This window comes from Pelodiscus sinensis, chromosome 22, assembly GCF_052426305.1.
Source record: "Pelodiscus sinensis isolate ZL-2025 chromosome 22, ASM5242630v1, whole genome shotgun sequence".
Taxonomy (NCBI): domain Eukaryota; kingdom Metazoa; phylum Chordata; order Testudines; family Trionychidae; genus Pelodiscus; species Pelodiscus sinensis.
In genome coordinates, this window is record NC_143073.1 from 21104364 (window position 1) to 21127419 (window position 23056).

Sequence of the window (23056 nt, forward strand, 5' to 3'; positions counted from 1 at the left end):
TTTGCAATCAAATATTTGAAACCTGTGTTTTGCAGAAAATAAATCAACAGGACATGTCAGAATTTTTTCATGGAAAATATTTAATTTTTTTGAGAGTAAGGGAATTATTTCCAGCACAAAATTTCAACATTTTTGTTTTATAGGAAATAATTTTATTTTTATGCAAAATTTCAGAATGGTTATTTCACAAAATTTTACTTTCTGCCAGTCCCGCCCCCCTGCCTCTCTATTTCTGGCAGGCAGAGGTTTAGGGAAGCCCAAAGCATGGGCGTCACATCCCTGGCTCTCTTGGCTAATAGCCAAAGAAGTCATCCATGCCTTTTTTGGGTCACAGTGGCAAGGAGCTCCACAGGTTAACAGGCTAGTATGCTGCAGGGCTCCCCCATCCCAGCAGCTGCCCCCAGCCCTCATCAGCCATGTGTTGATGTGGACTCACTTGGCCTCAACAGCCCTGGTGCGGGAGGGGACCTAACACCGGGGCCAGGGATGGGCCGGGGGAGTACTACACGCATGCGCAGCGCTCTCTTTTTGCAGCGGCTCCGTTGTTGTGCGCATGTGCTGGCAGCGGAGACTACATTTCCCGTGGTGCCTCCTTCTGGCGGAGATGGGGAAAGCGGGGTTATTGTGGGCATGCGCAGCGGCGGCTCTTGGCGGAGCAGAGTTGCGCGTGCGCAGTGGCCAGGGTGCTGGTGTCTGCGCAGTGAGGCGGCTCGCGGCGTTGGGCGAGTAGCATGAGGCCGGGTGAGCGCGGCTGGCCCACGTGTGCGGGGAGGGGCAGTCAGTGGGGGCCGTGTCCCGGGGGACGGGTCAGTTGGGGGGGCCATGACCCCGAGGGGGGGGGACGGACAAGGTCAGTGCGGGGCCGTGACCCCGGGGAGGGGGGGTCCGGGGCTGGGGGTGCTTAGTGGGGAGCAGTCACGTGGCCCGGGCTGCGGGGGGTCGCGTGGCCCAGGGGGGTGTCCAGGTGCGGGAAGGGGGGGGGGTCTCTGTGCCCCTGCGGGGGGCTCGTGTCTGCACAGGAGCCTGGGGGGGTAGTGGGATGGGGGCGCGTGTTTGGGTTTTACTGTTAGATGGGGGCTGGTGGGTGGAGGATTTGGGGCGCACCCGAGAAGGTGGAGACAGTGGGGATAGAGGGACGTGGAAAGGCAGGTGGGAGGCGGGCTAGCAGGGTGCTGGGGTGGGGACAAGGGAGGTGAAGGTTTAACCAGTTAAGGTTAACCAGGGGGGGCTGCGCAGGCCAGGCTGGAGCAGTCCCTGCCTCCCGGGCAGGGGATGGTGGGGGCTGCTCTAGCTCGGGATGTTAAGAAGCGGGTATTTAACCAGTTGAGTAGTCGATAAAAATTCTATCGACTACTCGATTAGTCAATAGGCAGCTGGCTCAGTCCCGGTTTGTACAGGGTTGGGACCAAATCCCGCTGTGTCTCTGCAGTTTAAAGGCGGTAGGAGCTTGGGGGCAGGTTGCCTAAGTCCTACTGCATTTTCAATTGCAAAGACACAGTGAGGTGAACTGGGGCTGAGCTGGGCTGCCTGCCCAGCCGGCAGAAGCCCCTGCCCCTACCTCCGCGGAGACCGTGCTGGGGAGAATCGGCTTTTAAGCCAGCGGAATGTGAATAGTTAACTCCCTGGTTGACTAATAGACTGATCCCTTACTTCTCTAGGTCCAGCCCTGTGGCAGGCCCTCCCACTGCCCCCGTTTAATTGGTTTACCTATGTTTAACCAGTTAGTCAATTCAAGGGGATGAGGCGACCAGGAAGGATATGGGGTGGGGCTGTATCCATGGTGGGAGAGCAATGGTGGGGAGTGGTGTTCGGGTTCAGGCCGATCTCTCTCTCTATGGTGTGGGTGGAGGGTCATGGTGGGGTGTGGTCTCTAACTCTCTCCTGGTTGCAGGTTTCAGTCCCCGTGGAGGGCGCGGTGGGTTTGGGGACCGTGGAAGAGGCCGAGGGGGCTTCCGAGGAGGCCGAGGTAAGTGCTCTCTGTGCCCCAGTGGCATCGCTGTGTTGGGGAGGGGAGGGCTTTGTGGTTACGACTGAGCACCTGTGTGCTGCACCTCCCCCTCTCCCCTCGGTCCCAGGCAACACCCACTGTTGGAGACCTTCCTGTCCAGTGAATACTGGGAGAATTTTGCTCCCACCGCACCTCAGTTCAGTGGCCATTGACTTTGGGCTGTGTTGCTGTGTGGACAGCACATCCTGTCCCAGCTCCATCAGAGTGCCATGGTCCAACCCCTGCCTGGGTTATTTCCCCTCGTGATCTCAGGGACACTGGATCCCCGCCTTCATATCTTGTCCCAAAGTGAACAGCTGCTCTGCCCCTCTGCTTTCCATGCAGGGCGGGGACAATGGCACAGGGCCAATGTGCTTCTACTCCATCTCTTCTCTCCCTTGTAGGTGGTGGGTTTAAATCTCCGGGTGGGAGTGATGGAGGCTTCCGAGGAAGAGGAGGTGGCGGTGGTTTCCGTGGACGAGGCGGGCCAGGCCGAGGAGGCCGCGGTGGAGGAGGCCGGGGCGGCCGAGGAGGGTTTAAAGGAGGCAAGAAGGTGACGGTGGAGCCCCACAGGCATGAAGGTAACCAGCATGGGACAAAATAGTGCTGTCTCCTGGGAGCAGTGAGGTGTTGTGGCCAAGGTGGTCTGCCTGGACTGGACAGCGCTGGGATTCACTGCTAGATGTTGGATTGATCAGGGCACAGCTGGGGTGGATTGCTATCCAGTGTTGGAGGCACTGTGTATGGGAGGTTACATGGCTGATCCATGGCTTGGCAGCCCTGCTGTGATCTCTTTATGATTTGCAAGGGCAATTGACTCCTTCCCATAGCAGGGAATGTTCCCCCTGCTCTCCTTAGACTTGGGAAGAGGGTTGTCCCTGTTCTGACAGCTTCCCATCCGTTTCCTCCTTCCACCCAGGCGTCTTCATCTGCAGGGGGAAGGAGGATGCGCTGGTGACGAAGAATCTGGTGCCCGGCGAGTCTGTGTATGGAGAGAAGAGGATCTCTGTGGAGGTAGGCGGCCTTGTGGTAATGGGGGAAATTCTGGGCAGCACTGGCTGCCCCAGGACTCAGGGGTGGGATGGTGCCAGCCTGTTAAGGCAGCTCCCATGTTTCTAGAGGGACACTACCCCAGCAGGAAGGGTATTAGGGTTGGGGCGACTGCCACAGTGGAGCATGCTCGCAGCCAGTTAACAGCCCCGGGGGAGCTGAGCTGAGCTTTGACCCTGCTGCTCTCTCTGCAGGACGGTGAGCTGAAGATAGAGTACCGTGCCTGGAACCCTTTCCGCTCCAAGCTGGCAGCAGCCATCCTAGGTGGCATTGATCAAATCCACATCAAGCCGGGAGCCAAGGTCCTGTACCTGGGAGCTGCTTCTGGAACCACAGTCTCACATGTCTCCGACATCGTGGGGCCGGTAAGGAGCTGCTGTTGGGCCTGGGTCTGAAGAGGATGGGGGTGGGGGCAGGGACGAAGTGTGTGGTGAGTATGACTCAGCTGTGCTGAGAGAAGGCAGTGCCTGATTGCATTGTGGGGGGAGGGGAGAATGGGAAGAAAAGCTGCTCTGCCCTTGGGGGAGATGGCTGACCATGGTTTTTTACCCCACCCAGGAAGGCCTGGTCTATGCTGTGGAGTTCTCCCATCGCTCCGGCCGTGACCTCATCAATGTGGCGAAGAAACGCACCAACATCATCCCCGTCATCGAGGATGCGCGGCATCCGCACAAGTATCGCATGCTGATCGGTGAGGGCTCTGGGCTTCCTGGGCAGGGGTCAGTCTACAGACCAAGGATCCCCTGTCGTTCCCAGCCCCTACTGAGAGAAATTACGTTAGCATGGCCCAGGAGAGGCGGGGATGGGAGGAGAGCACGCTACAAAGCAAGGGGTCTCCCACCATGCACGATGTCCTGTGGACCCCTCCCACAGAATGGCTTCCCTGCACTGGGGGAGCTACCAAGTGAGGCTCACTGCCGTGCACAAGGTCTGGGCTGATAATGCCCATTTGCACGGTGGGGGCGGAGGCAATGTGGTGCCTCTCTGCAGCTGCTGGTTGGGTGGCTCTTGAGTAGCTGGAGGCTCCTTGTGCTCAGGCTGGATCATGAGGTGTTGTGGTGGGGGGGCTTGGGCAGGGGCTGGATCTGCCCCTGTGTGAGGGAATGGTGGAGGCTGGCATTTAAACCAGCCTCTTCTCCCTGCAGGGATGGTGGACGTGATCTTTGCCGATGTGGCTCAGCCTGACCAGTCCCGCATTGTGGCCCTGAACGCTCACAATTTCCTGAAGAATGGCGGGCACTTCGTCATCTCCATCAAGGTAAGAGCAGTGGAACCTGGCTGCTGCCCCTCCGTGGGCCCCAGGACTGGGACCCGTGAGCTGTTGAGTCCTCGATCTCAGTGCAGTAGTCCTCAAGAACCAGCCAGGAATGGGGGATCTGGTGTGCAAGGTGCTGCACAAGGACAGGGAAGCTGCCCTGCACTGCACACTCATGTGTTAGGGTCCTTTATCGGGGTCCTGTGGGCCAACTGCTCTGGCTCTTCTGTAACCTCTAGGCTTTGGCTAGTCCCTATGGCTTTGGATTTATTTTGGGGGGGAGGGGCAGTGGGTCCTCTGGCCCATGTTAGATCCCTTTGCCTGCTGGTGCCACGCACTGAGGTTGTCTCTTGTGGAGAAAACCTTTTGGATCTCTTGGGGTGGTGCTGGTCCCTCAACTATTGGCCAACTTGTGTCCCTGGAGGAGGGGTCTCAGCTGTGGGGCAGGTTCAGGACTGCCAGGGAGGTGACTTTCAGCATTGGGAAGGGATATCTAGTGACAGAACCATTTGCATTGGAGGGGAAAGCTGCTTAACTGCACAATGCTTCCTTCCAGGCCAACTGCATTGACTCTACAGCGGCTCCTGAGGCGGTCTTCGCCTCCGAGGTGAAGAAGATGCAACAGGAGAACATGAAACCCCAGGAGCAGCTGACACTGGAGCCCTACGAGCGAGACCATGCTGTGGTGGTGGGAATTTACAGGTATAGTATTAACAACGCTGAGAGATTGTGAGGGTGGGAGGAAAGAATGGCTGGGTTTGCCCAGCAGAGGGGTTGGGATATGTCCATATATCCCCGATGGGAATGTGCATTAGGGATGTCAGTGTGTAGTCAACTACATGATAAACCAGTAAACCTGAGCTTATCAGTTAATCTTGTCAATGACATCTCTCTCCCCCTCCCCCAACTGCCTCTGTATCAGAGGTTGCAAGCAGGGAGGGGAGCGGGAGACAGTGCCTGCGAGGAGCTAGGTTTAAACAGGCTCCCCACGCACACCGGATCTCTCAGCCCTTTTGCCCCAGCACTGCTGACTTTGATATAGAGGCACCAGCATGGAGGGTGAGGGGGGCAGGCTAGAGCCATTACATATGGGGAGCTAGCTTTCAAGCAGGCTCCCGGTTTGTGGCCACTCTGTGGATCCACCTGCCCCATTCCTCTGGCTGCCTCTTGCAGAGGCAGCGGGGGGGGGAGGGGGGGAGGGGGGCAGTCTCCACAGTACCACCTGCCTCCCCACCCCTCCTGCTACTGCATCTATCAGAGGCAGCAGGAGATGGGTGTGGGGAGAGGAGGCTGGTGCAAAGCAGCCTGTGTCCACGGCGGCTCAGGCTTGCCACAGAGAGAGGCTGGTCTGCAGCATCAGTCCCTGTCCATGAAGGGGTCCGAGCTCACTGCAGGTGGAGGCCGCTCTGCATCCCTTGGAGCAGCCTTTGTCCATGGTGAGCCTGGCCCCACTGTGGACAGAGGCTGGTCTGCAGCAGCAGCCTCTGTTTGCAGGGAGCTCAGACCGCTTGTGGACATTGCCAAGCTGATGCCTCTGTATCAAAGGCAGCAGTGCAAGATGGTAGGCAGCTGGTCTGCATGTGGAGCTTGTTTTTTAAACTAGCTCCCTCCTGCCCACTTCACTCTGCTGCCTCTGATACAGCCAGCCCCAGGGGCTGTCGAATAGTCCTGTAACCGCTAAGGCTTTATGCAGATATGACTATTCAGTTACACGATAGCCGGCATCCCTAATGTGCATGGAGGTGTAAAGGCCTGGACCTGTGGGGCTGCTCTCTTTGGGGGATGGGTCTTACCCTTACCTTTCTCTTCCAGACCTCCCCCCAAACAGAAGAAGTAGTCTCTCTGTGGAGCTCCTTGTCACCAGGCCCCAGGCTGGATCCCATCGTATGCTGGCTCTTCTTGCCTTGGGTCTGGGTGTGCTTCGTGGCTGTGGGTTCCTCTCACTGCCCACCCTCCTTTCCCCCCAGGACTCATTTGTATTCTTTGTGAATTTTTTTGAAGATGTATTTTTATTAAAATGTGAGAAAATGGCAGCGGCAGGCTTGTGTGTGCTGGGCAGGCAGTTCACACGCATAGGTCACACCCTGTCTCCTGTGGCTCCTGTGGAAGCTCTGCCTGCTGGGGACAGGGGTGGGGTTTGGGGAAGCCAGGGCTCTGTTCCTCATTTCTCCAAAGAGTGATGGGGGGGGGCTGGCAGTGCCCCGGGATGGGGGGGCTGGGGGCTGCGGGCGGGATTGCTCTGCAGGGGATGGGGAGTTGCCAGGCAGTGGTAGAGCTCCAAGGTGGGGGGGGGGGGGGGGATACTGGGAGGTGAATTGGAGGAATGGGCCAGGGTGGGGTCTAGGTTGGTGCGCATGGTCTTTACTGAAGGGGAGGGGCCATGGAGCGGGAGGGTTCTGGCTCCCCCGCCCGCCACAGTGAGGGTAGAAGCCCTTCAGAAATAGTGGGGCTGCTGGTCGAATCCCCTGATTGGCTGGAGATGCGCATGCGAAGTTGGCGCTCTCCTTCCTTGCAGGTTCCTGAGCTTTGCGTACGGGAGAAACGTCACATAGTGGCGCGTGCCTGGAGGGTGGGAACAACGCCTGCGCACCACCCAGAGTGATCACATGGTACTTCAGCGCCAATGAGGCAATACCGTTGGCGATAATTGATGACCCCATCAAACGGCGCCTCTGCCGTGCGCGTTTCATTCCACTGGTCACGCGCCTCTGCCTAGCGCGCATGCGTAGATTCCTTCTGGTCGGTCTCGTCACGTGGGCTGTCGGCCGCGCGCGCGTGCGCACGCCACTCTGCTTGGCCCGGATCACGTGGGCGGCCGGCGCGGCGCATGCGCGGTGCCCTGGCGGCGGCGGCGGTTTGTTGTGGTCGCCATTTTTTGTTGCATTACTGGGAAATCCCGGGGCGCGCGCAGGAGCCGCCGGACCGGACCGGGACCCGCCGCCGGGGGGCGCCGCCCGCAGCGGGCCGGGACCGGGATCTGCCTCCGCCCGCGCCGGGCCGGGCGCGCCAGAGTCCTCCGCCAGGGCCGCTGCCGCAGGTGAGCCCGGCCCCTCCCCCGAGCCTGGGACCCGCCCCAGCCCCGCATCCTCCGGCCCGGCCCGGCCGGCTCCGCCCGGCGCCCCATCCGGCTCCCCCGGGGCCCGCTTCCTTCCCCCGGCTCGATCCGGCCTGGGAGTCCCGACTTCCCGCCCGGCCGCGGCCCATCCCCTTGGCCGGGCCCGCCTCATCCCTGGCAGCTGCCCTGACAGGACGGGGGGGCGCAGGTGCCGCGGGCGGAGCAAGGGGAGTCCCAGGGGAAAGCTCAGCAGAAAAATAGCGGGGGGCCGTTTGCTCTTGGGCTCCGGGGCCGGTGCCACCTTGAATCCCCCTCGCCTGTCAGGGAAGCTGCACAGCGAGATGGGCCTGGCCCTCGCCCCTACCCTGCTTGGCTGGAGATCCACTGCTGTTCCCGCCCCCTTTTGCCTGCGTCCTGCCCGTGTGACCCCTGCCCTTGCCCCTTCGCCTCGCTCCACCAGGAACCCTAACTATCTGGCAGGGCCACAGCTGTGGGTGGGCCCACATCGACCCTTAATTCCCCACCTGTACACTCCACTGCCATGGTCAGTGCCACAGGTTTGACCAGCCAGGATTCCTGCTCTCTGCCTGGAGCTTCATCTGTCTGGAACAACTCAGAGGACTCTTGTAAACTGACTCCTTTCTCCTTACCTTGACTCCCCAAACTGCCCTACTGTACATGCTCTTAATCTTCATTCCTGGGAACTGACTCCTTAGATCTAACCTGCCTCAGAAATCATGACCTAGGAACTGACCTCCCCCCATAATGTTGCACCTGCCTAGGAACCAACCCACTGCTGCCTTGCTCTACTTGCCCTGGTAACCATCATAAAGAAAGTGAGCCCCTTCCCTCTTGTCCCTGGCCCATTGTATTTGTACCTGGCACTAGATACCATCACATAGAAAGCAATCCTTTGCTGCCCTACTGCAATTGCTATGGAACCCACTGCCCAGGAAACAACTCCCCCTTCTCCATAGCCTCCTGCTTGCTGTAGCTGCTCCTGAATCTGCCCCTTGTCAATCCGGCTCCTCCAGGTCTCTGGGAACACTAGCCTTATCTTCTCTCACAATGCATTGTCATCAACAAATGTCACCTGAAAAATTCCCCCTTGGGAACCCCAGCCTCACACTCCGATACCTGCCTGGGAATGCTCATGCCCATACTTGAGAACAATTTGGAATCTACTCACTGCTTTTTTTCACCCCCTCAATATCTTCCTGTACATCTTTCATGTTAACCCTGATCCCACCTGCATATTCCTGGTGCCTGAGAAACCTGTTACATTTGTCACCCTCTCCAAAAGCAAACTCCCTCTCTTTTGGTACTGACTGGAAACTGGGCTCTCTTATCTGGTGCCACCCAGAAACTTTCTTCTGATACCATCAGTGGGCACTCAGTTTTCTCCCCTTAGATCCCTTCACTATGTTGCCCTCATTTACTACTGGGGTGGTACTCTTGATTTTAAATGGCACCTCCTAGAAATCTCCTCTTACATGTTGGTTATGGCCCTGTCCCAACCTGTGCTCTCTCATCCCCCCCAAAATGTGCAGCCCATTCCTGTTCCACTCCAAGGAACCTGGCTCCCTTCCCACTTCTGAGAACCTGGAATCCCTCCCATCTCAGTTCCCTGTCTAATCCTGACAACCCTTTCCTACCCTAGCCCTACATCGTCTTCAGGTATCACCCCCTGGGCCTATCTGCCCTACTTTCACTCCCTCTGCAAGCTTTGCAAGGTGATGGGTGATCTTGGTCTGGGTGGAGTTTTTGCTGCTGTTATGTGTTTATGATTGTGTCTGTGGTGAGGCCTGCACTTTACAGGGGTATCTGTGATGTGTGTGGTGTTTTCACTCAGTGCATTGTGGGAGTATCTGCATTGGAGTGATACAGATCTGGGTTGGGAGGATCCGAGTTTGAACAGGGATTGTGGTATGGATATGTGGCTAGTTAAGGTCTGGAATGGAGGGGATCTGTATGGAGGTGTGTCTGGATGAAATTGGTACAAGCAAAAGCTGAGGTTTTAAGTCTGACTGACAATCTCTTAACGAGGCCAACCCTACATTATAACTTACATTGGCATAACTAGGATATTTCAAGGATGTGAAAAATCCATGGCCCTGAGCAAGACAGATATACTGATCTAACCCCTAGTGTAGCTACTGCCTTTCATGGAGGTGGGTTAACTATGCCAGTGGGAGACACTCTTTCTTTGACATGCTATAACTTTTTACGAGTAGGCCTACTCTTGGTTTCCATTATTGAGGGCATGTCTATGCTACTGAATTAAGTCCACCTGAATTGTCAGTGTACTGCAGTAATTGAATCAATGTTACGTGGCCATGCTATACTTCTTGTGTTGGTGGTATGCATCCTCCCCAGGAATGTTTTCCTCAATTTAACTGCTGGTGTGAGGACATGTGAGATGGTTTCTGAAAGGCAGCAGCAGTTGATGTAGGCAGTACCACATCTGCTCTGACACTACATTAATTTAACTATATTGGCCTAAGTGCCACACCTATTGCGGAGGTGGAGTTAAGTCGGCATAGTGGGTGAGTTACATCGGTGGGAGCTACACTTTAGTTTAAACACTTAACACTTAGGTCAACGTAAGCTGCCTTCTGTTGTCAGAACTCCAGTGTACCTGAGGGTCTGCGCAGTCACACACCTGCCAGTTCTCCAGTTGTCCATAGAGTCGCCTGATAGAAATGGGTGGTGAAGACCTCATTTCCCAGTGTCAAAAAGAAATGTGATTCTGGGGCTGGTGGGCCCCATTGTAGCAGCACAGATGTTGGAAGAGGCCATGGCCATTGGTGCTTTTTCCGGGTAATTTCACCCACATCCACACCCATCTCATTCTAGTTTGTTCCCTAGCAGAGCAATTTGAACAGTGTTGTTCCCAGGGAAGTGGGGAGAGCAGAAGACTGTGTTTGGTTCCATTCCGGGCACCTCCGCTGTGTTTGGATCCTGACTGGGCACCTCTACTTTGTCAGCCATGTGGCATCCCTGGAGAGCCTACATCTCATGGCTGGGCCCTGGTCTCAGGGCATCTCCCTTCCCTGGGCCTTGCTGGGTTTGCCATTGTTCTGTCCCAGCTGCTCCAGAACTTAAGGCCTTGATGTCATCTTGAGTGTTCATTTCCCTCCCCTGCTCATGGGCCAGCCCCCTGCCATTTCTCTCTTTCCTACTCTGTGTGCCTGCCCTCTGCCAGTTCTTCTCCTCATCCTCTCACCCAGTGGATCTGTCCCCATCTTTCCTACTGGTTCCCCCAGTGGTATGGCCACTATTTTCCCCTTCCCTGTTTCCTCAGCAGTAGAAGGAAGGGACTCCTGGAACAACAGTGGCTGGGTATCTGTTCACGTTAAGGCTTAGCTGGAAGGGGATCTTTCTGTCTCAGAGTGGGAGGCAGCAGTCTGGGGTTCGCCTTACTTGATGCTGGGGAATTGCTAGAATTTCCAGCTCTGAGAGGACAGGCATCCCAGTGGTTAGAGCAATAGCCGAGGACTTGGGAGACCCAGGTTTAGTTCCCTTCTCCTCCACATACTTCCTGTGTGGCCTTGGGCAAGTCACTTAGCTTCTGAATGCTTCAGTTTCCCCGTCTGCATCATGTGGATAATGGCCTTGTGAGGCTTTAGAAAAGGTGGCATGCTCAGATCCTGTTGTGTGAGCTGCATAAGTTCATAAGATAGAGACTAACCCCTTCAAAATACTGTAGGGCAACCATGTGGATGGCCCATGCTGCAAGGTTTGGTTGTGCCTTGAGCTATGGTGCCATTCTGCTGTGGCTGGAGTGGAGCCTATCCCCGAGAGTACCAGTCCCATTAACTGGGCCTAGAGGATGTGGTAGTGGCTGTCCCAGGCAGATGCATGTTGGGACCACCCAAAGCACCTTAACTCTGCCCATATGGGTTGCCTTGGTAGAACAATGTCTGCACATCATAGAGAGGGTAGTGCTTCCTAACGAGACAAGCCTGAGTAACCCAGGAACTGACTGGAAGCTGTTTGGGGAAGGAACTGTCCATTGAATGTGTGTCTGTACAGCACCTAGCACAAGGAAGATCTGGTTCATGGCTGGGGCACTAGGCCCTACCATAATACGCCTAACAAACCAATAACCTATAGCTCCTAGGCCAGTGATGTCCTGATCTGTTGGTAGGGCTCTTAGGTGCATTTAATAAATAACGCGCAGCACTCTGCACAGTGAGGTCCTGGTCTATGACTGCCATAATACACCTAATAAATACCAGTGTACAGCATCTAGCACAAGGGGGAGCCTTGTTCATGCTGCGGGTTTCTTGGCATAGGTACTACCGTCGAACATCTGATAAACAGTATGCAGTGCTTAACACAATGAGACCTGGTCTGTGACTTAGCCTTCCTAGTAATACCCCAGTAATAAGGGCAGTGCTGATCCATAGGCAGATCTTGTCTCCTAACCCGCAGGCAGGAATGTTTGTCCCAAAGAAGCAACTTATTTAAAAAAAATCCCATGTAACATAATTCTGAAGTTTTCATTCATTATTCCTGTTCCTCCTAATCCATTTTCCAATCACGGCTCCTCTCTTGTGGTGGTGAGGTCTGTAGGTGAACAGCATAGTGTGCACAAAGACAACTTTTCCTTTAATCTTGCTGCTGTGTATTTTCATGGTGAATCCACACATGCCCAGCTGGGTTCCAGATAACCTGCTTGTAACACACACACCTTCCTAACATAGAGCAGTGATAGAAATGTAGCTGTGTTAGTCTGGTCTAGCTGAAACAAAATACAGGACTATGTAGCACTTTAAAGACTAACAAGATGGTTTATTAGGTGATGAGCTTTCGTGGGCCAGACCTACTCTGGCCCACGAAAGCTCATCACCTAATAAACCATCTTGTTAGTCTTTAAAGTGCTACATAGTCCTGTTTTTTCTTCCTAACATAGGCACTGCTGCTCTGGCTGGCTTTTTGGTATGCAACATGGTGAGTGCTGTTCAAGGTCTTACAAACTGCTTAAAGGGCCACTACCTGGTTTTAAAGCAGTTGTCTGTTAACCAGATTAGTTGTCTGTGTTGTGAGAGAGGTGAAGAGGATGCACCCACTCTTTATACTGCTGTGGTGTGTCTCTAACCTTCCCTTCTAAATCTTTGCTTTTGGACACTGCAGCCCATCATTGCGATAGCTAAGCATCTTCCACAAAATTAATTGCAGTAGCTTTTTCTCTTCTGATAGCTCCAGCCCCGCCAAGCAGATGCTATGAGGAGCCAATCACAGTGACCCTTTCTCTCTCAGGGGTTGTGTTTAATGTGTGGGGAAGTTGCAGAAGGGGGCAGAGTTAAGGTACCTTGCCTGGTCCCTCACTGTGTGTGTAGGGCACCACCCTGGGGAGTTGAATTGGCAACCTCCAGAACAAGAAGCATGAGCAGTGACAGCAGAGCCAGGGCTCCTTAGGCTGTAGCAGATTGGCTCCTCTATTCGAGTGCACAGGAGGAGCTGCAAGACCCACTTTCTAGAGGGCATTGCCTGGGAACTGGGGACTCCTGCTGTGTGCGTTAGGTGTGCCCAGGCATTGAGACCTGGTGGCTATGGGCTGGGAGAGGAGCCTGACAGTGTCAGAATCTCTTGCTTCTTGAGGCTTTTGCCTGGAAAGAGGCTAGGGCCTAGAACTCTAGAGGAGCTGGGATAGCTCAGTGACATGTCCCATTTAGGGAGCAAGTGGCTGAGTTTGACGCTTCCCAGTGCCCGCCGCGCTGGGTGCTCAGATCTGGAGGTGGCAAGTGCTTGCTATGCCATAGCAAGGTGCTGCCCTGGTTGTGAATATGAGGGAATGGCTGGGGATCCCCAGAATGGATCATGTGGTGGTAGGAGCTGGATTGCAAACCCCACCCCCCGCCTTGGCGTGACATGTGACTGTTGGGGGCACTTGAGGGAAGTCGGGTAGTGTCAGACCCAGGCTCCATGGCAGCGCTGTGTGAATTACTTCATGGTGGCCTGTGGGCGGGGGAGGCGGTGCTGTCACTCTGCCTCGCCCCCGGCTGTTGCCTGTCTGTGCCCGGGTGGCGCTGCGCTTCCAGAGAAGCGGGCACTGTCTTGATCCCTCTGTGGCGTGGTGCCAACGGCCCGGGCTCCGCTGTCTCCGGGGCAGCCGGCTGAGCAGGGAGCGGGTTATTTATAGCCCTGCGTTCCTGGAAGGAGATCTGGCTCTTCCCAGGCGGGTATTTTTGGAGCCTCTCTGCCCTGCTCCTGTTTCACGCTTTGTTTGGGCATAATCGTCCCCACCGCATCCCAGAGAGCCTAGCAACACGGGCTGCTTCCCCATTGGCTCCCAGGGATTCCTGCTGGCCAATGGGGAGCCTGTTGCCATGGCAGAGGACTGTTGCACAGAAGCGACTCCGAGGCAGGCTTTCCCTAGATCTGCTGTCAGGGCATCCGGGTTGCAGCCTCCGGGTCCCAGCGTGGGGCAGGTGTCCCTCAAGCTGGGATTGCAGGGGCCCAGAATGGGGATCTGTTGTTTGGACCGCAGGGCTTGATCAAGCTCCCAGGTGCCCATCCTGCCCTGCCAAAGACCAATTTTTAATTCACAGCCTCTGGCCTAGAAGCAAAGAGCAGACATGGTCCTTTGCCAGGAGAGCCAGGCATTGTGCCTTACTAGAGTGGGTTGAAGCGCCTTGCAAGAGGCAGACACAGTAAAAATATCCTTTCCCCTCCTGTCCCGGGTCACAGCTCATCAGAGGATTGCAAATTGTGAGTGTTGTCCCTCACTGCTGCACAGGACATGTTCAAACTCATGAAATCCTCCTGCATAGGAGGACATGTCTGTTCCCTGTATGCTGGGATTTGCAGAGTGCCCATGACTGGGTTGTTTCTCTGTTGGTGGTGCACATTCACACATGCCTTTGTGCACAGAGAAAAAAATATTTCACACATGGCTGGGAAAAATTCGCACATGGATGGAAAAGATGGGAGGAGCTTTTTATATCTTTTGGAGATGGGATTTATCCTGTTATAATTATCCCCCAGTTTTCAGTTACTACTTCATCTAGGAAATGTCTCTGATTCCTACAGATTCTAAGCTTTCAGGCAAATGGTTTCTAGCCCTTTGGGTAGGGAAGTTAAATCTTCCAGTGGTGAAGCTGACAATGCAATGTTGTTTCCTACATCTGCAGGCAGGCAGGCAGGCAGGCAGCCAGCCATGCTCAGTTCCCCCTGCTTATAGCTCTGCCAAGCTGCCACAGAACCCCAGCACCCAGCTTTTGGTCACAGTAACCCAGATGGTTGGTCAGCCATGAAACTGACAAGATTCGGATCAGTTTCACTCTGCTTCTGTTGGCAAAGCTCTGAGCAGCAGCAGAGGCAGGCTGCTCCCATTCTGTAGCCAGAGACCATGGTGGTGGTAGTGGTGGTGCCGGGAGCCAGCGTATGGGCATCTACTATGTTTTGTTTATATATCACCTTGCACGGTGGGGCCCTGGTTTGTGAGGAAGGCAGTACAGATAACAAGTTTTTAATTGTGATCTGCTAGTAACTCATTCAGAGGTTATGAGTGTACTACAGGAGTAGGTGGGCGGGGTTCTGTGGCCTGCAGTGTTCAGAGGGTGATTGTGCTAGTCCCTTACAGTCAGTGAGTCATGGGAGCCTGTTACAAGCATTGGCAGCCTTGGATTGTTGCTTGGCCTTCTCTCTTCTGCCTGTGTATTATACAGCAGTGAAACAGCCCAGCAGCCTTAGCACCTAGAGCGTGAGCTGGCCTGGCCTGGCTGTGGGTTTTCTTTGCTGTGCAGGCATAGCCTTAGCCTCTCTGTCCCTCAGTTTCTCCCAGTGTACAAAGAGCTCAATAGTGCATCCTACCACACTTAAGTTGTGAGATAAATACATTAAAGATTGTGAGATGAGGAGATACAGTGGTGATGGGAGGGTGATATAATCCTGTAAGATCCTTCCCTCCTTGTGCCTCAGTTTCCTTCTCTGTGAAAAGGGACTGACAATATAGGTATGTTCAGGGCCTTGAGATCTGTGGGTGGAAAGAGCTAGCTATGAGAGCTAGGTGCCCATCTAGGTAGAAAGGGATTTGTCGTTGTGACCAACAAGAACAGCCAGAGCAGGTATAATCAATACTGTGATCCTCTAAAACAGGCCTCCATTTCAGATTTCTGAGACCATGACCTATGAAGGAAGGCTGAAAGAATTGGGCTTGTTTAGTTTGGAAAAGAGAAGATTGAGAGGGGACATGATAGCAGTTTTCCGGTATCTAAAAGGGTGTCACAAGGAAGAGGGAGGAAAAATTGTTCTTCCTGGCCTCTGAGGACAGACCAAGAAGCAATGGGCTTTAACTGCAACAAGGAAAGTTTAGGTTGGACATTAGGAAAATGTTCCTGTCAGGGTGGTTAAAGACTGGAATAAATTGCCCAGGGAGGTTGTGGAATCTCCATCTTCGGAGAGAGTTAAGAGTAGTTTAGATAAATGTCTATCAGGGATGGTCTAGACAGTACTGGGTCCTGCCCTGACAGGCAGGGGACTGGACTTGATGACCTCTCAAGATCCCTTCCAGTCCTAGTATTCTGTGATTCTGAGGTCAGGTTATTCCATCCCTGACACCATGACACTTCATGCTCGCTCTGCTGGATCAGTGCTGGCCGCTTTCTGGAGACAGAATATCAGGCTAGATGGGCCCCCTGGTCCAACTTGAGGTCCCCCACGTCTGATCCAGGCAGGTGACTCTTGTGGTTTGTTCTTTAATCTGACTCCTTAGTAGAGGTTTTGTGTGGGTTGGAAAACACCCTCTTTGCATTTCAGTTTGATAAGAAGCATTGGAAAATGACTAACCAGTGGTGCAAACCTTGCCCTGTGACTTCTACCTAATGAGCGGCACATACTTCCCCACCTGTTGGAGAATAGCTTTGGTTTATAACTCCAGCATGGAAGATTTATTGCTGTGGCTGGGCAGTAGAAAATAACTCTCTCTCTGCCTGTGCGGACTTTAAAGCCATTAGACCCACAAAGCACACCAGGTCTGGGAGTGTCTGTCTCCAGTTTCCTTGAGTTCTCAGTGTTAGGCAGTTAAGCCAGTACAGTGGTGGCTGTGGGTAACTTGCCCGTACTAAGTCCATAATTTCCCCCCATGGCTGGATGCTTATTTCTTGCTGAGGTCCACAAAGCAAGCCAGATTGGACAGGACTCTTCAAGCACACAGCTCCCCCAAGACTGGGATTTTCAGAGGAGCTGTGTGCCTGGTCTAGCCCCAGTTTTTGTACCGATGAAATTGTTTTGTGTAGGAGGGGTTACTCTCTGCCAGTAGCATTAAATGAGTGTGGCCCTAGTGTGGATGCAGACATGTTGGTATAAATATGCCTTATATTGCCAAAGCTGTTTCCTCTTTCCTTGCACAAATGACCGTGACAAATTAGAGAACTGGTCTGAAATCAACAAGATGACAGTCAATAAAGACAATGCAACTTCACTTAGGAAGAAAAAAGTCAAATGCACAACTATGAAATTATGAACAACTGGAGAGACACTAACACTGCAGAAAAGATCGCCGGTGGGTGGGTGGGTGTGTGTGTGTGTGTGTGTTACAGTGGATCACAGGTTGAATGTAAATCAGCAGTGTGATGCTGTTCTGAAAAAGGCTAATGTCATTCTGGGGCACATTGACAGAAGGGTTGTATGTGAGGCACCAGAGGTAACTGTCCCACTCTGCGTGGTGCTCATGTGGCCTCCGCTGGAGTCCTGTGCCAGTTCTGGATGCCCTGGTGCAGGACAGATGTGGCCATGTTGGAAAGAGTCTAGAAGAGAGTAACACAAATGATCAGAAGTTTAGAAAACCTGACCTATGAGGAAAGGTCAAAACAATTGGGCTTGTTTAATCTTGAGAGGAGACAACTGAATGGGGAGCCAATAAGGGTCATCCAATATGTGAAGGCTGTTACAAAGAGCACGGTTGTCAGTTCTCGGTGTCCACTGATCTAGAGCAAGCAGTAATGGGTTTAATCTAGGGCAAGGGACAGAAGGTACACTTGAACCTCTTTAATCCGGCAGCCTTGGGGAACAGGCTATGCCGGATTATGGAATTTTCCAGACCATGGATGTTTGCCATAATGAAGGGTTCTGGGGGTGCAGGATCTGGGAGGGAGGATGTAAGAGTATGCTGGGGGTGGGTCAGGGAGGGAGGGAGAGTGCATGATGAGGATTGGGGTGTGGGGTCTGGGCATGAGAGGGGTGGGGGTAGGGATGTCAACATGTAGTTGAGCACACGATTAACCAATAAGCCAGGTCTTATCAGAAGCAGCAAGGGGCTGGAGGAGCTGGTGCCATAGGGGAGCACAGAGTCACTTCCTCTTCCCCATGCTAGGGTCCGAATCCTGGGCATTCCCCAATCAAAGACACCTAGATTACAAAGACTCAAGAGTATTAGGGAAAATTTTCTAACTCTAAATGGAGTTACGCTCTGGAATTGGGATGTTAGAGTTTAACCGGTTAACTGAGACGTTGGTGCATATCAGTTAATGTTATTGGTTTAACTCTGCCCCGCTGCTGCCTCCATGGGAGTGGGGTTGGTGGCCCTGGTCCTGGGGAGGCTTCGCTGCGGGTTCTGCAGTATAAATCTTATTTAAGCTTTTATATGGCACAGCCTGCAGCGTGTAACCGCTGAGATTTTTAGCAGCTACATGGTTACCTTTTTCACCAACTTTTACATCCCTCGTCAGATTTGTAGACAGAGAGAGCCCTGCGTGAATACAAAATTGGCGTCTGCATCTGCAGAAATGATCCGCAGATATCGGCATCCACATCTGCGTATATAAAGCGAGAATCTGTGGATTTGCGGGGTTCTGGATGCAAAATTTGTGCATGCATCTGTATCCCGCAAAATGTGCCAGATATCCTCATCCACATCCACAGATATAAAGCCAGCTGTGGACTTGCAGGGCTCTATTTATATGGTCCTGCTGCAGTGCAGGGGTCTGGATTTGTTGACCTCTTGAGGTCCCTCCCAGCCCTATGGGTAGTTGCAGTGATAAAACACCTTTGTCCACTGCTGCAACTGCATCCCTGCTAGTGTTGTTATGTATCACGTGTCTTGCTGGAGTGCCTACGCACTAGGACCCCACACCAGGGAGTGGACAGTCTAAATACAGGGAGATTGTACCACATTAGCTAGATAAACAGAGTTACAGTGGTGCAGCTTTTTGTGTGTAGATGAGGCATGAGGGTGTTGGCGGCACTAATAAACCCTGCTAGCTGCTAGGAACAATGTCATGCCTGCCACAGGTGGCAGAGCGCAGCAGCCTGCGAAGAGAGATGGGCCAGTGGCAGAGCTCTTGCCTACAACTTGGGAGAGTGGGGCCACATTCCCCACGTCTGTCATTGACATTCATGTTGCCTGGCTGTAAAGTGGGGTGACAGAGCCTTGCTTGCGGGCTGTGAGGGTATCCCGTGAAGTAGTGAGGTGTGCAGGTACTGCGATAGCAGGGGCTGGATAGCGTGATAGAGAGTCAGTGTCGCATTGATGATTGTGCGCTGAAGTTTTACAAAGCCTGGGAACTTCCTTCCAGAGAGCTGGATGAAGTGAATTCTCTGTTTGCACAATACAATTATCAAGTCAGGCAGCTTAAAATTTGCTCCTTTTGCTTTTAACGTGGCTCCGCTACCATCCTGTCAGCTTGAATTCTCTAATCCTTGAGTTCCAGCATGCCCTGTATGCCACAAGCGTGGGGACACGTGCAGGGTTGTATACGGCATCTCTGACAAAGTACCAATCTCATTTTCCTTAAGCACACTCCTGCAGCCGTGCTTTGATAACCAGGTCAGCACGGATGGTTCCAATATCCCTGCAGACAGCAGCTCTCAGCTATGCTGCCTTAGCTTGCCTCAGTGCTGCATGCTGGTGGGTGAGGCGGTGAATTATTTAGCAAGCTAGAAGTGCTTCTGCCTTTCGTTGCTGGCTTAGGACAGTGGCACTTTTCACTGTGGGCAACTTGCAAAGTTGGACTTGGAGAAGGGATAAAGCTGGGGCTAACTCTATTGGGTAGAGGCCACTTGAGAATAGGCTTCAGAAGGCAAATCTGATTCACGTGCTTCTAAGTCACCCCAGCTCACAGGAGCACTTAGGACAGCTGCATGCTCTGCACACGCTTCCGGGGAGCGCCGGCTGCCTGTCAAGTTGCTGTTTCATCTTCCCCTCGTTCCAACCTGACTTCCAGGCTTGTACTGCCATGCCCACGGGTGGGGCATTGGGAACGGAACTGCACCTAGGACCGCTGGCTCTCAAAGCACAGATCTCTGCTGATGACTGACCCTGTTAGCTCTCAGCTGCCAGCAGGCTCCTCCAATTCTAGATGTGGCCCAGTCTCAACTATTGGGGGAGAAGAATGCAGAGTGTGAGGGAGGTTGTGTGGCCTGGTGGGTAGAGCCCTGGACTGGGACGCTTGGGGTCAGTTCCCCACTCTGCTTCTGGGTGGCTGTGGCCAAATCGTATCTGTCGGTGCCATCTGCCTGTCATGCAGCTGCTACCAAGCGTGTGTACAGAGTGCCTGGCTATCGCACGAGTGCGCCGCTGGCGAAGGCTGGGTGGGTGTCTAGCCCCTGGTGATATGCATGGCCAGGAGACCTTTGTGGACTAGAGCCAATCCCTGCTCTTGTGACCCTCTTCTCCTTTGGGCCGATGCTTCCTAGTGTTAGAATTCTACAGCAGGCGCTAATCCTTCGCTCGCCAGAGTAGCTCCCTCACTTGATTGAGTCCCTGCCATAGACTCATAGAAATGCTGGGTTGGAAGGGACCTCTGAAGGTCAATAAATCCAGCCCCCTGTGCTGTGGGGACCCAAGTAATCATAGATCAGCAATGGGCAACCTACTCTAATGAGTGGGCCACACGAGCGGCTTCCTTCGTCTCAGGCCGTAAAATCATTGTAACCCGGATGGTCTCCTGGGATCGGGCAGTTTTGCTAACTGCACTTGCGCACCTAGAATTTGCAAGGGGAAGCCGATTGTCCAAGAGTTAGAAAGATTTGCCTAATACATAACCTCAGCCTCCCTTGTTGCAGATTAAGCCCATTCCTGCTTGTCCTACCTCCAGTGTACGTGGAGAACAGTCCTTCCCTGTCCTCTTTATAACAGCCCTGACGGGGTTTGAAGACTGTGTTCAGGTCCCTATTCCGTGGTTGTTTTTCAAGACTAAACATGCCCAGGTTTTTAACCTCCTCCCGTAGGTCAGGATTTCTAACCCTTTGATCATTTTTGTTGTCCTCCTCTGGATTCGTTCCAGTTTGTCTCAGCTTTCGGGAAGCGGGGAACCCAGAACTGGACCCAGGACAACGGCAGTGCCAAGCAGAATGGGACAGCGGCTTTCTGGTGCCTTAGAGCAGGGGTCTCAGACATTAGTGTACTGTGGTCTCTCCTGCTCTGCCAGTGTAGCATGCAGAAGTTGAGTCTCTTGAGGACTGTAGTCTTAATGCTGGAGAATTTTGAAAGGAAAAGGGCAGTCCAAAAAAAACCTCAACATTTTCGTGCGATGGGAAACCAATTGGCCACTCAGTTCTGCTTATCATTCCCCATGTGATGGGGAAACTGAGACCCAAAAGGGGGGAAAGTGACTTGGTCAAGTCACCCAGTGGCAGAGTTGGGAATAGAATCCAGGGCTCCTGGTGTCACTGCCCCCCTCACTGGGGCACTAGTATCCCCTAGAGGTGACTGGCTCACAGGCGCTGGTGCTACTGCCTATGAGCTGTCCTTTTAGCTGGGGCAAGTGTGTTCAGACAGAGAAGTCCCCATGGGCCACGTTGCTGATGCCCGGCTAACAGCTTGACCCACAGTCTGCAGAGTGTAAACCAGGTTTGGAATGAGGATCTGATTGCTTCCCGCTTTTGCAAGCTCACTTTCTTCCCCTGTTGTTGTGACAGCCCCAGGTGCCTGAAGCAGCCAGGGGTGGGAAGTGTTGGCTTTGCATAAGAATGGCGTGCACTGAGCAGAGGCTAGTGTGTGGATTTGTGCAGGGTGCTGGGTTTCACCCTTCTACTCCACGTGGGTTATTTTGTATTGCTGCTATTACCGTAATGTTCATAGAATCATGGAATCCTAGAACTGGAAGGGACCTCAAGACATCATTGAGTCCAGTCCCCTGTCCTCGCGGCAGGACCAAGCACCATCTAGACCATCCCTGACAAGTAAGTGTCCGTCTAACCTGCTCTTAAATATCTCCAGTGATGGAGACTCCACGGCATCCCTAGGCAATTTATTCCAGTTCTTAACCACCCCGACAGATAGGAAGGTTTTCCTAATGTCCAACCTAAACCTCTCTTGCTGCAATTTAAGCCCCTTGCTTCTTGTCCTATCCTCAGAGGCCAAGGAGAACAATTTTTCTTTCTCCTCCTTGTAACATCCTTTTAGCTACTTGAAAACTGCTGTCATGTCCCTTCTCTGTCTTCTCTTTTCTAAACTAAACAAGCCCGATTCTTTCAGCCTTGCCTCCTTCCTCATGTTTTCTAGGCCTTTAATCATTTTTGTTGCTCTTTTCTGGACCTTCTCCAGTTTCTCCACATCTTTCTTGAAATGTGGTGCCCAGAACTGGACACAGCACTCCCAAGTGAGGCCCAATCAGCGCAGAGTAGAGCAGAAGAATAACTTCTCGTGTCTTGCTCACAACACTCCTATTAATGCAGCCCAGAATCATGTTTGCTTTTTTTTTTTTTTTTTTTTTGCAACATTGTCACACTGATGACTTATATTTAGCTTGTGGTCCTCTGTGACCCCTAGATCTCTTTCTGCAGGACTCCTTCCTAGACAGTCACTTCCCATTTTGTAGGTGTGAAATGGATTGTTCCTTTCTAAGTAGAGTATTTTGCATTTCTCTTTATTGAACTTCATCCTATTCACCTCAGACCATTTCTCCAGTTTGTCCAGATCATTTTAAATTATGACCCTATCCTCCAAAGCAGTTGCAACCCCTCCCAGCTTGGTATCATCTGCAAACTTAATAAGCAAACTCTCTATGCCGCCATCTAAATGGTTGATGAAGATATTGAACAGAACTGGTCCCCAAACAGACCCCTGCGGAATCCCACTTGTTATGGCCTTCCAGCCTGGCTGTGAACCCTTAATAGCTACTCTCTGAGAATGGTTATCCAGCCAGTTATGCACCCACCTTCGAGTAGCCCCATCTAGGTTGCATTTCCCTAGTTTATTGATAAGAAGGTTATGCAAGATTGTGTCAAATTCCTTACTACCGTCTAGGTATGCAATGTCCACTGCTTCTCCCTTATCCACAAGTCTTGTTATCCTATCAAAGAAAGCTATCAGATTTGTTCTTTACATTGTTGTGGGCCTGCAGCCCCAGGCCAGGGCCCTATTGTGGGAAGCACTCTACGTTATTGTTTATTAGTTGTATTATGGGAGTGTCTGGAAGCTCTTTCTGTACGTGAGGCCCCCATTATGAAGGGCGCAGCAGGTTGTTATTTATTGTGTATATTACAGTCACACCTAGGAGTACCAGGCCCCCATTGTGCTAGGCGCTGTACATTTATTGTTTGTATTACCATGGTGCTCTGGCCTTTATTGTGCTCTCTGCCATGCGTTATTAGTTATCTGTGTTACCATGGTGTCTAGGACCTCTGCGTGCTTGGTGCTGTATAGAACAAGATATTTGCTGTCCGGGTTGCAGGTAGCCAGCACTGCGTGTGTTTCCCCTGCTTGAGGTTCCACTTCCCCTCCTGGGACTGGCACTTCCTAGGAATGCATCCTGGCGGT

At 52.9% G+C, this 23056-nt stretch overlaps 2 protein-coding genes across 4 annotated transcripts in view; both read left to right on the forward strand.

Annotated features, from left to right (window-relative positions):
• The first annotated feature begins 620 nt into the window (after window positions 1-620).
• FBL (fibrillarin rRNA 2'-O-methyltransferase) lies at window positions 621-6325 on the forward strand. Its single transcript, XM_006129009.4, has 9 exons — window positions 621-741; window positions 1892-1966; window positions 2392-2568; window positions 2907-3001; window positions 3232-3402; window positions 3596-3728; window positions 4183-4295; window positions 4849-4994; window positions 6105-6325. The coding sequence occupies exons 1-9, from the start codon at window positions 732-734 to the stop codon at window positions 6127-6129; spliced, it is 945 nt and encodes a 314-aa protein (XP_006129071.1). The 5' UTR covers window positions 621-731; the 3' UTR covers window positions 6130-6325.
• Window positions 6326-7126: 801 nt separating this feature from the next.
• LOC102447848 (dual specificity tyrosine-phosphorylation-regulated kinase 1B) overlaps window positions 7127-23056 on the forward strand; it is a 32662-nt gene continuing 16732 nt past the window's right edge. Inside the window, exon 1 of one of the 3 annotated variants that reach the window (XM_089772270.1) lies at window positions 7127-7329. The gene's annotated coding sequence lies outside the window, so the exon portion shown is untranslated. Of the gene's footprint in view, window positions 7330-13686; window positions 13863-23056 lie in introns of those variants that run through there. The other 2 variants (XM_075908482.2, XM_089772271.1) reach the window with 2 other exon arrangements.

Coding starts and splice junctions, on each gene's coding strand:
- FBL (XM_006129009.4), top strand. Junction 2,569..2,906: donor GGAGCCCCACAGGCATGAAG/GTAACCAGCATG, acceptor CCTTCCACCCAG/GCGTCTTCATCTGCAGGGGG. Junction 3,729..4,182: donor CAAGTATCGCATGCTGATCG/GTGAGGGCTCTG, acceptor TTCTCCCTGCAG/GGATGGTGGACGTGATCTTT.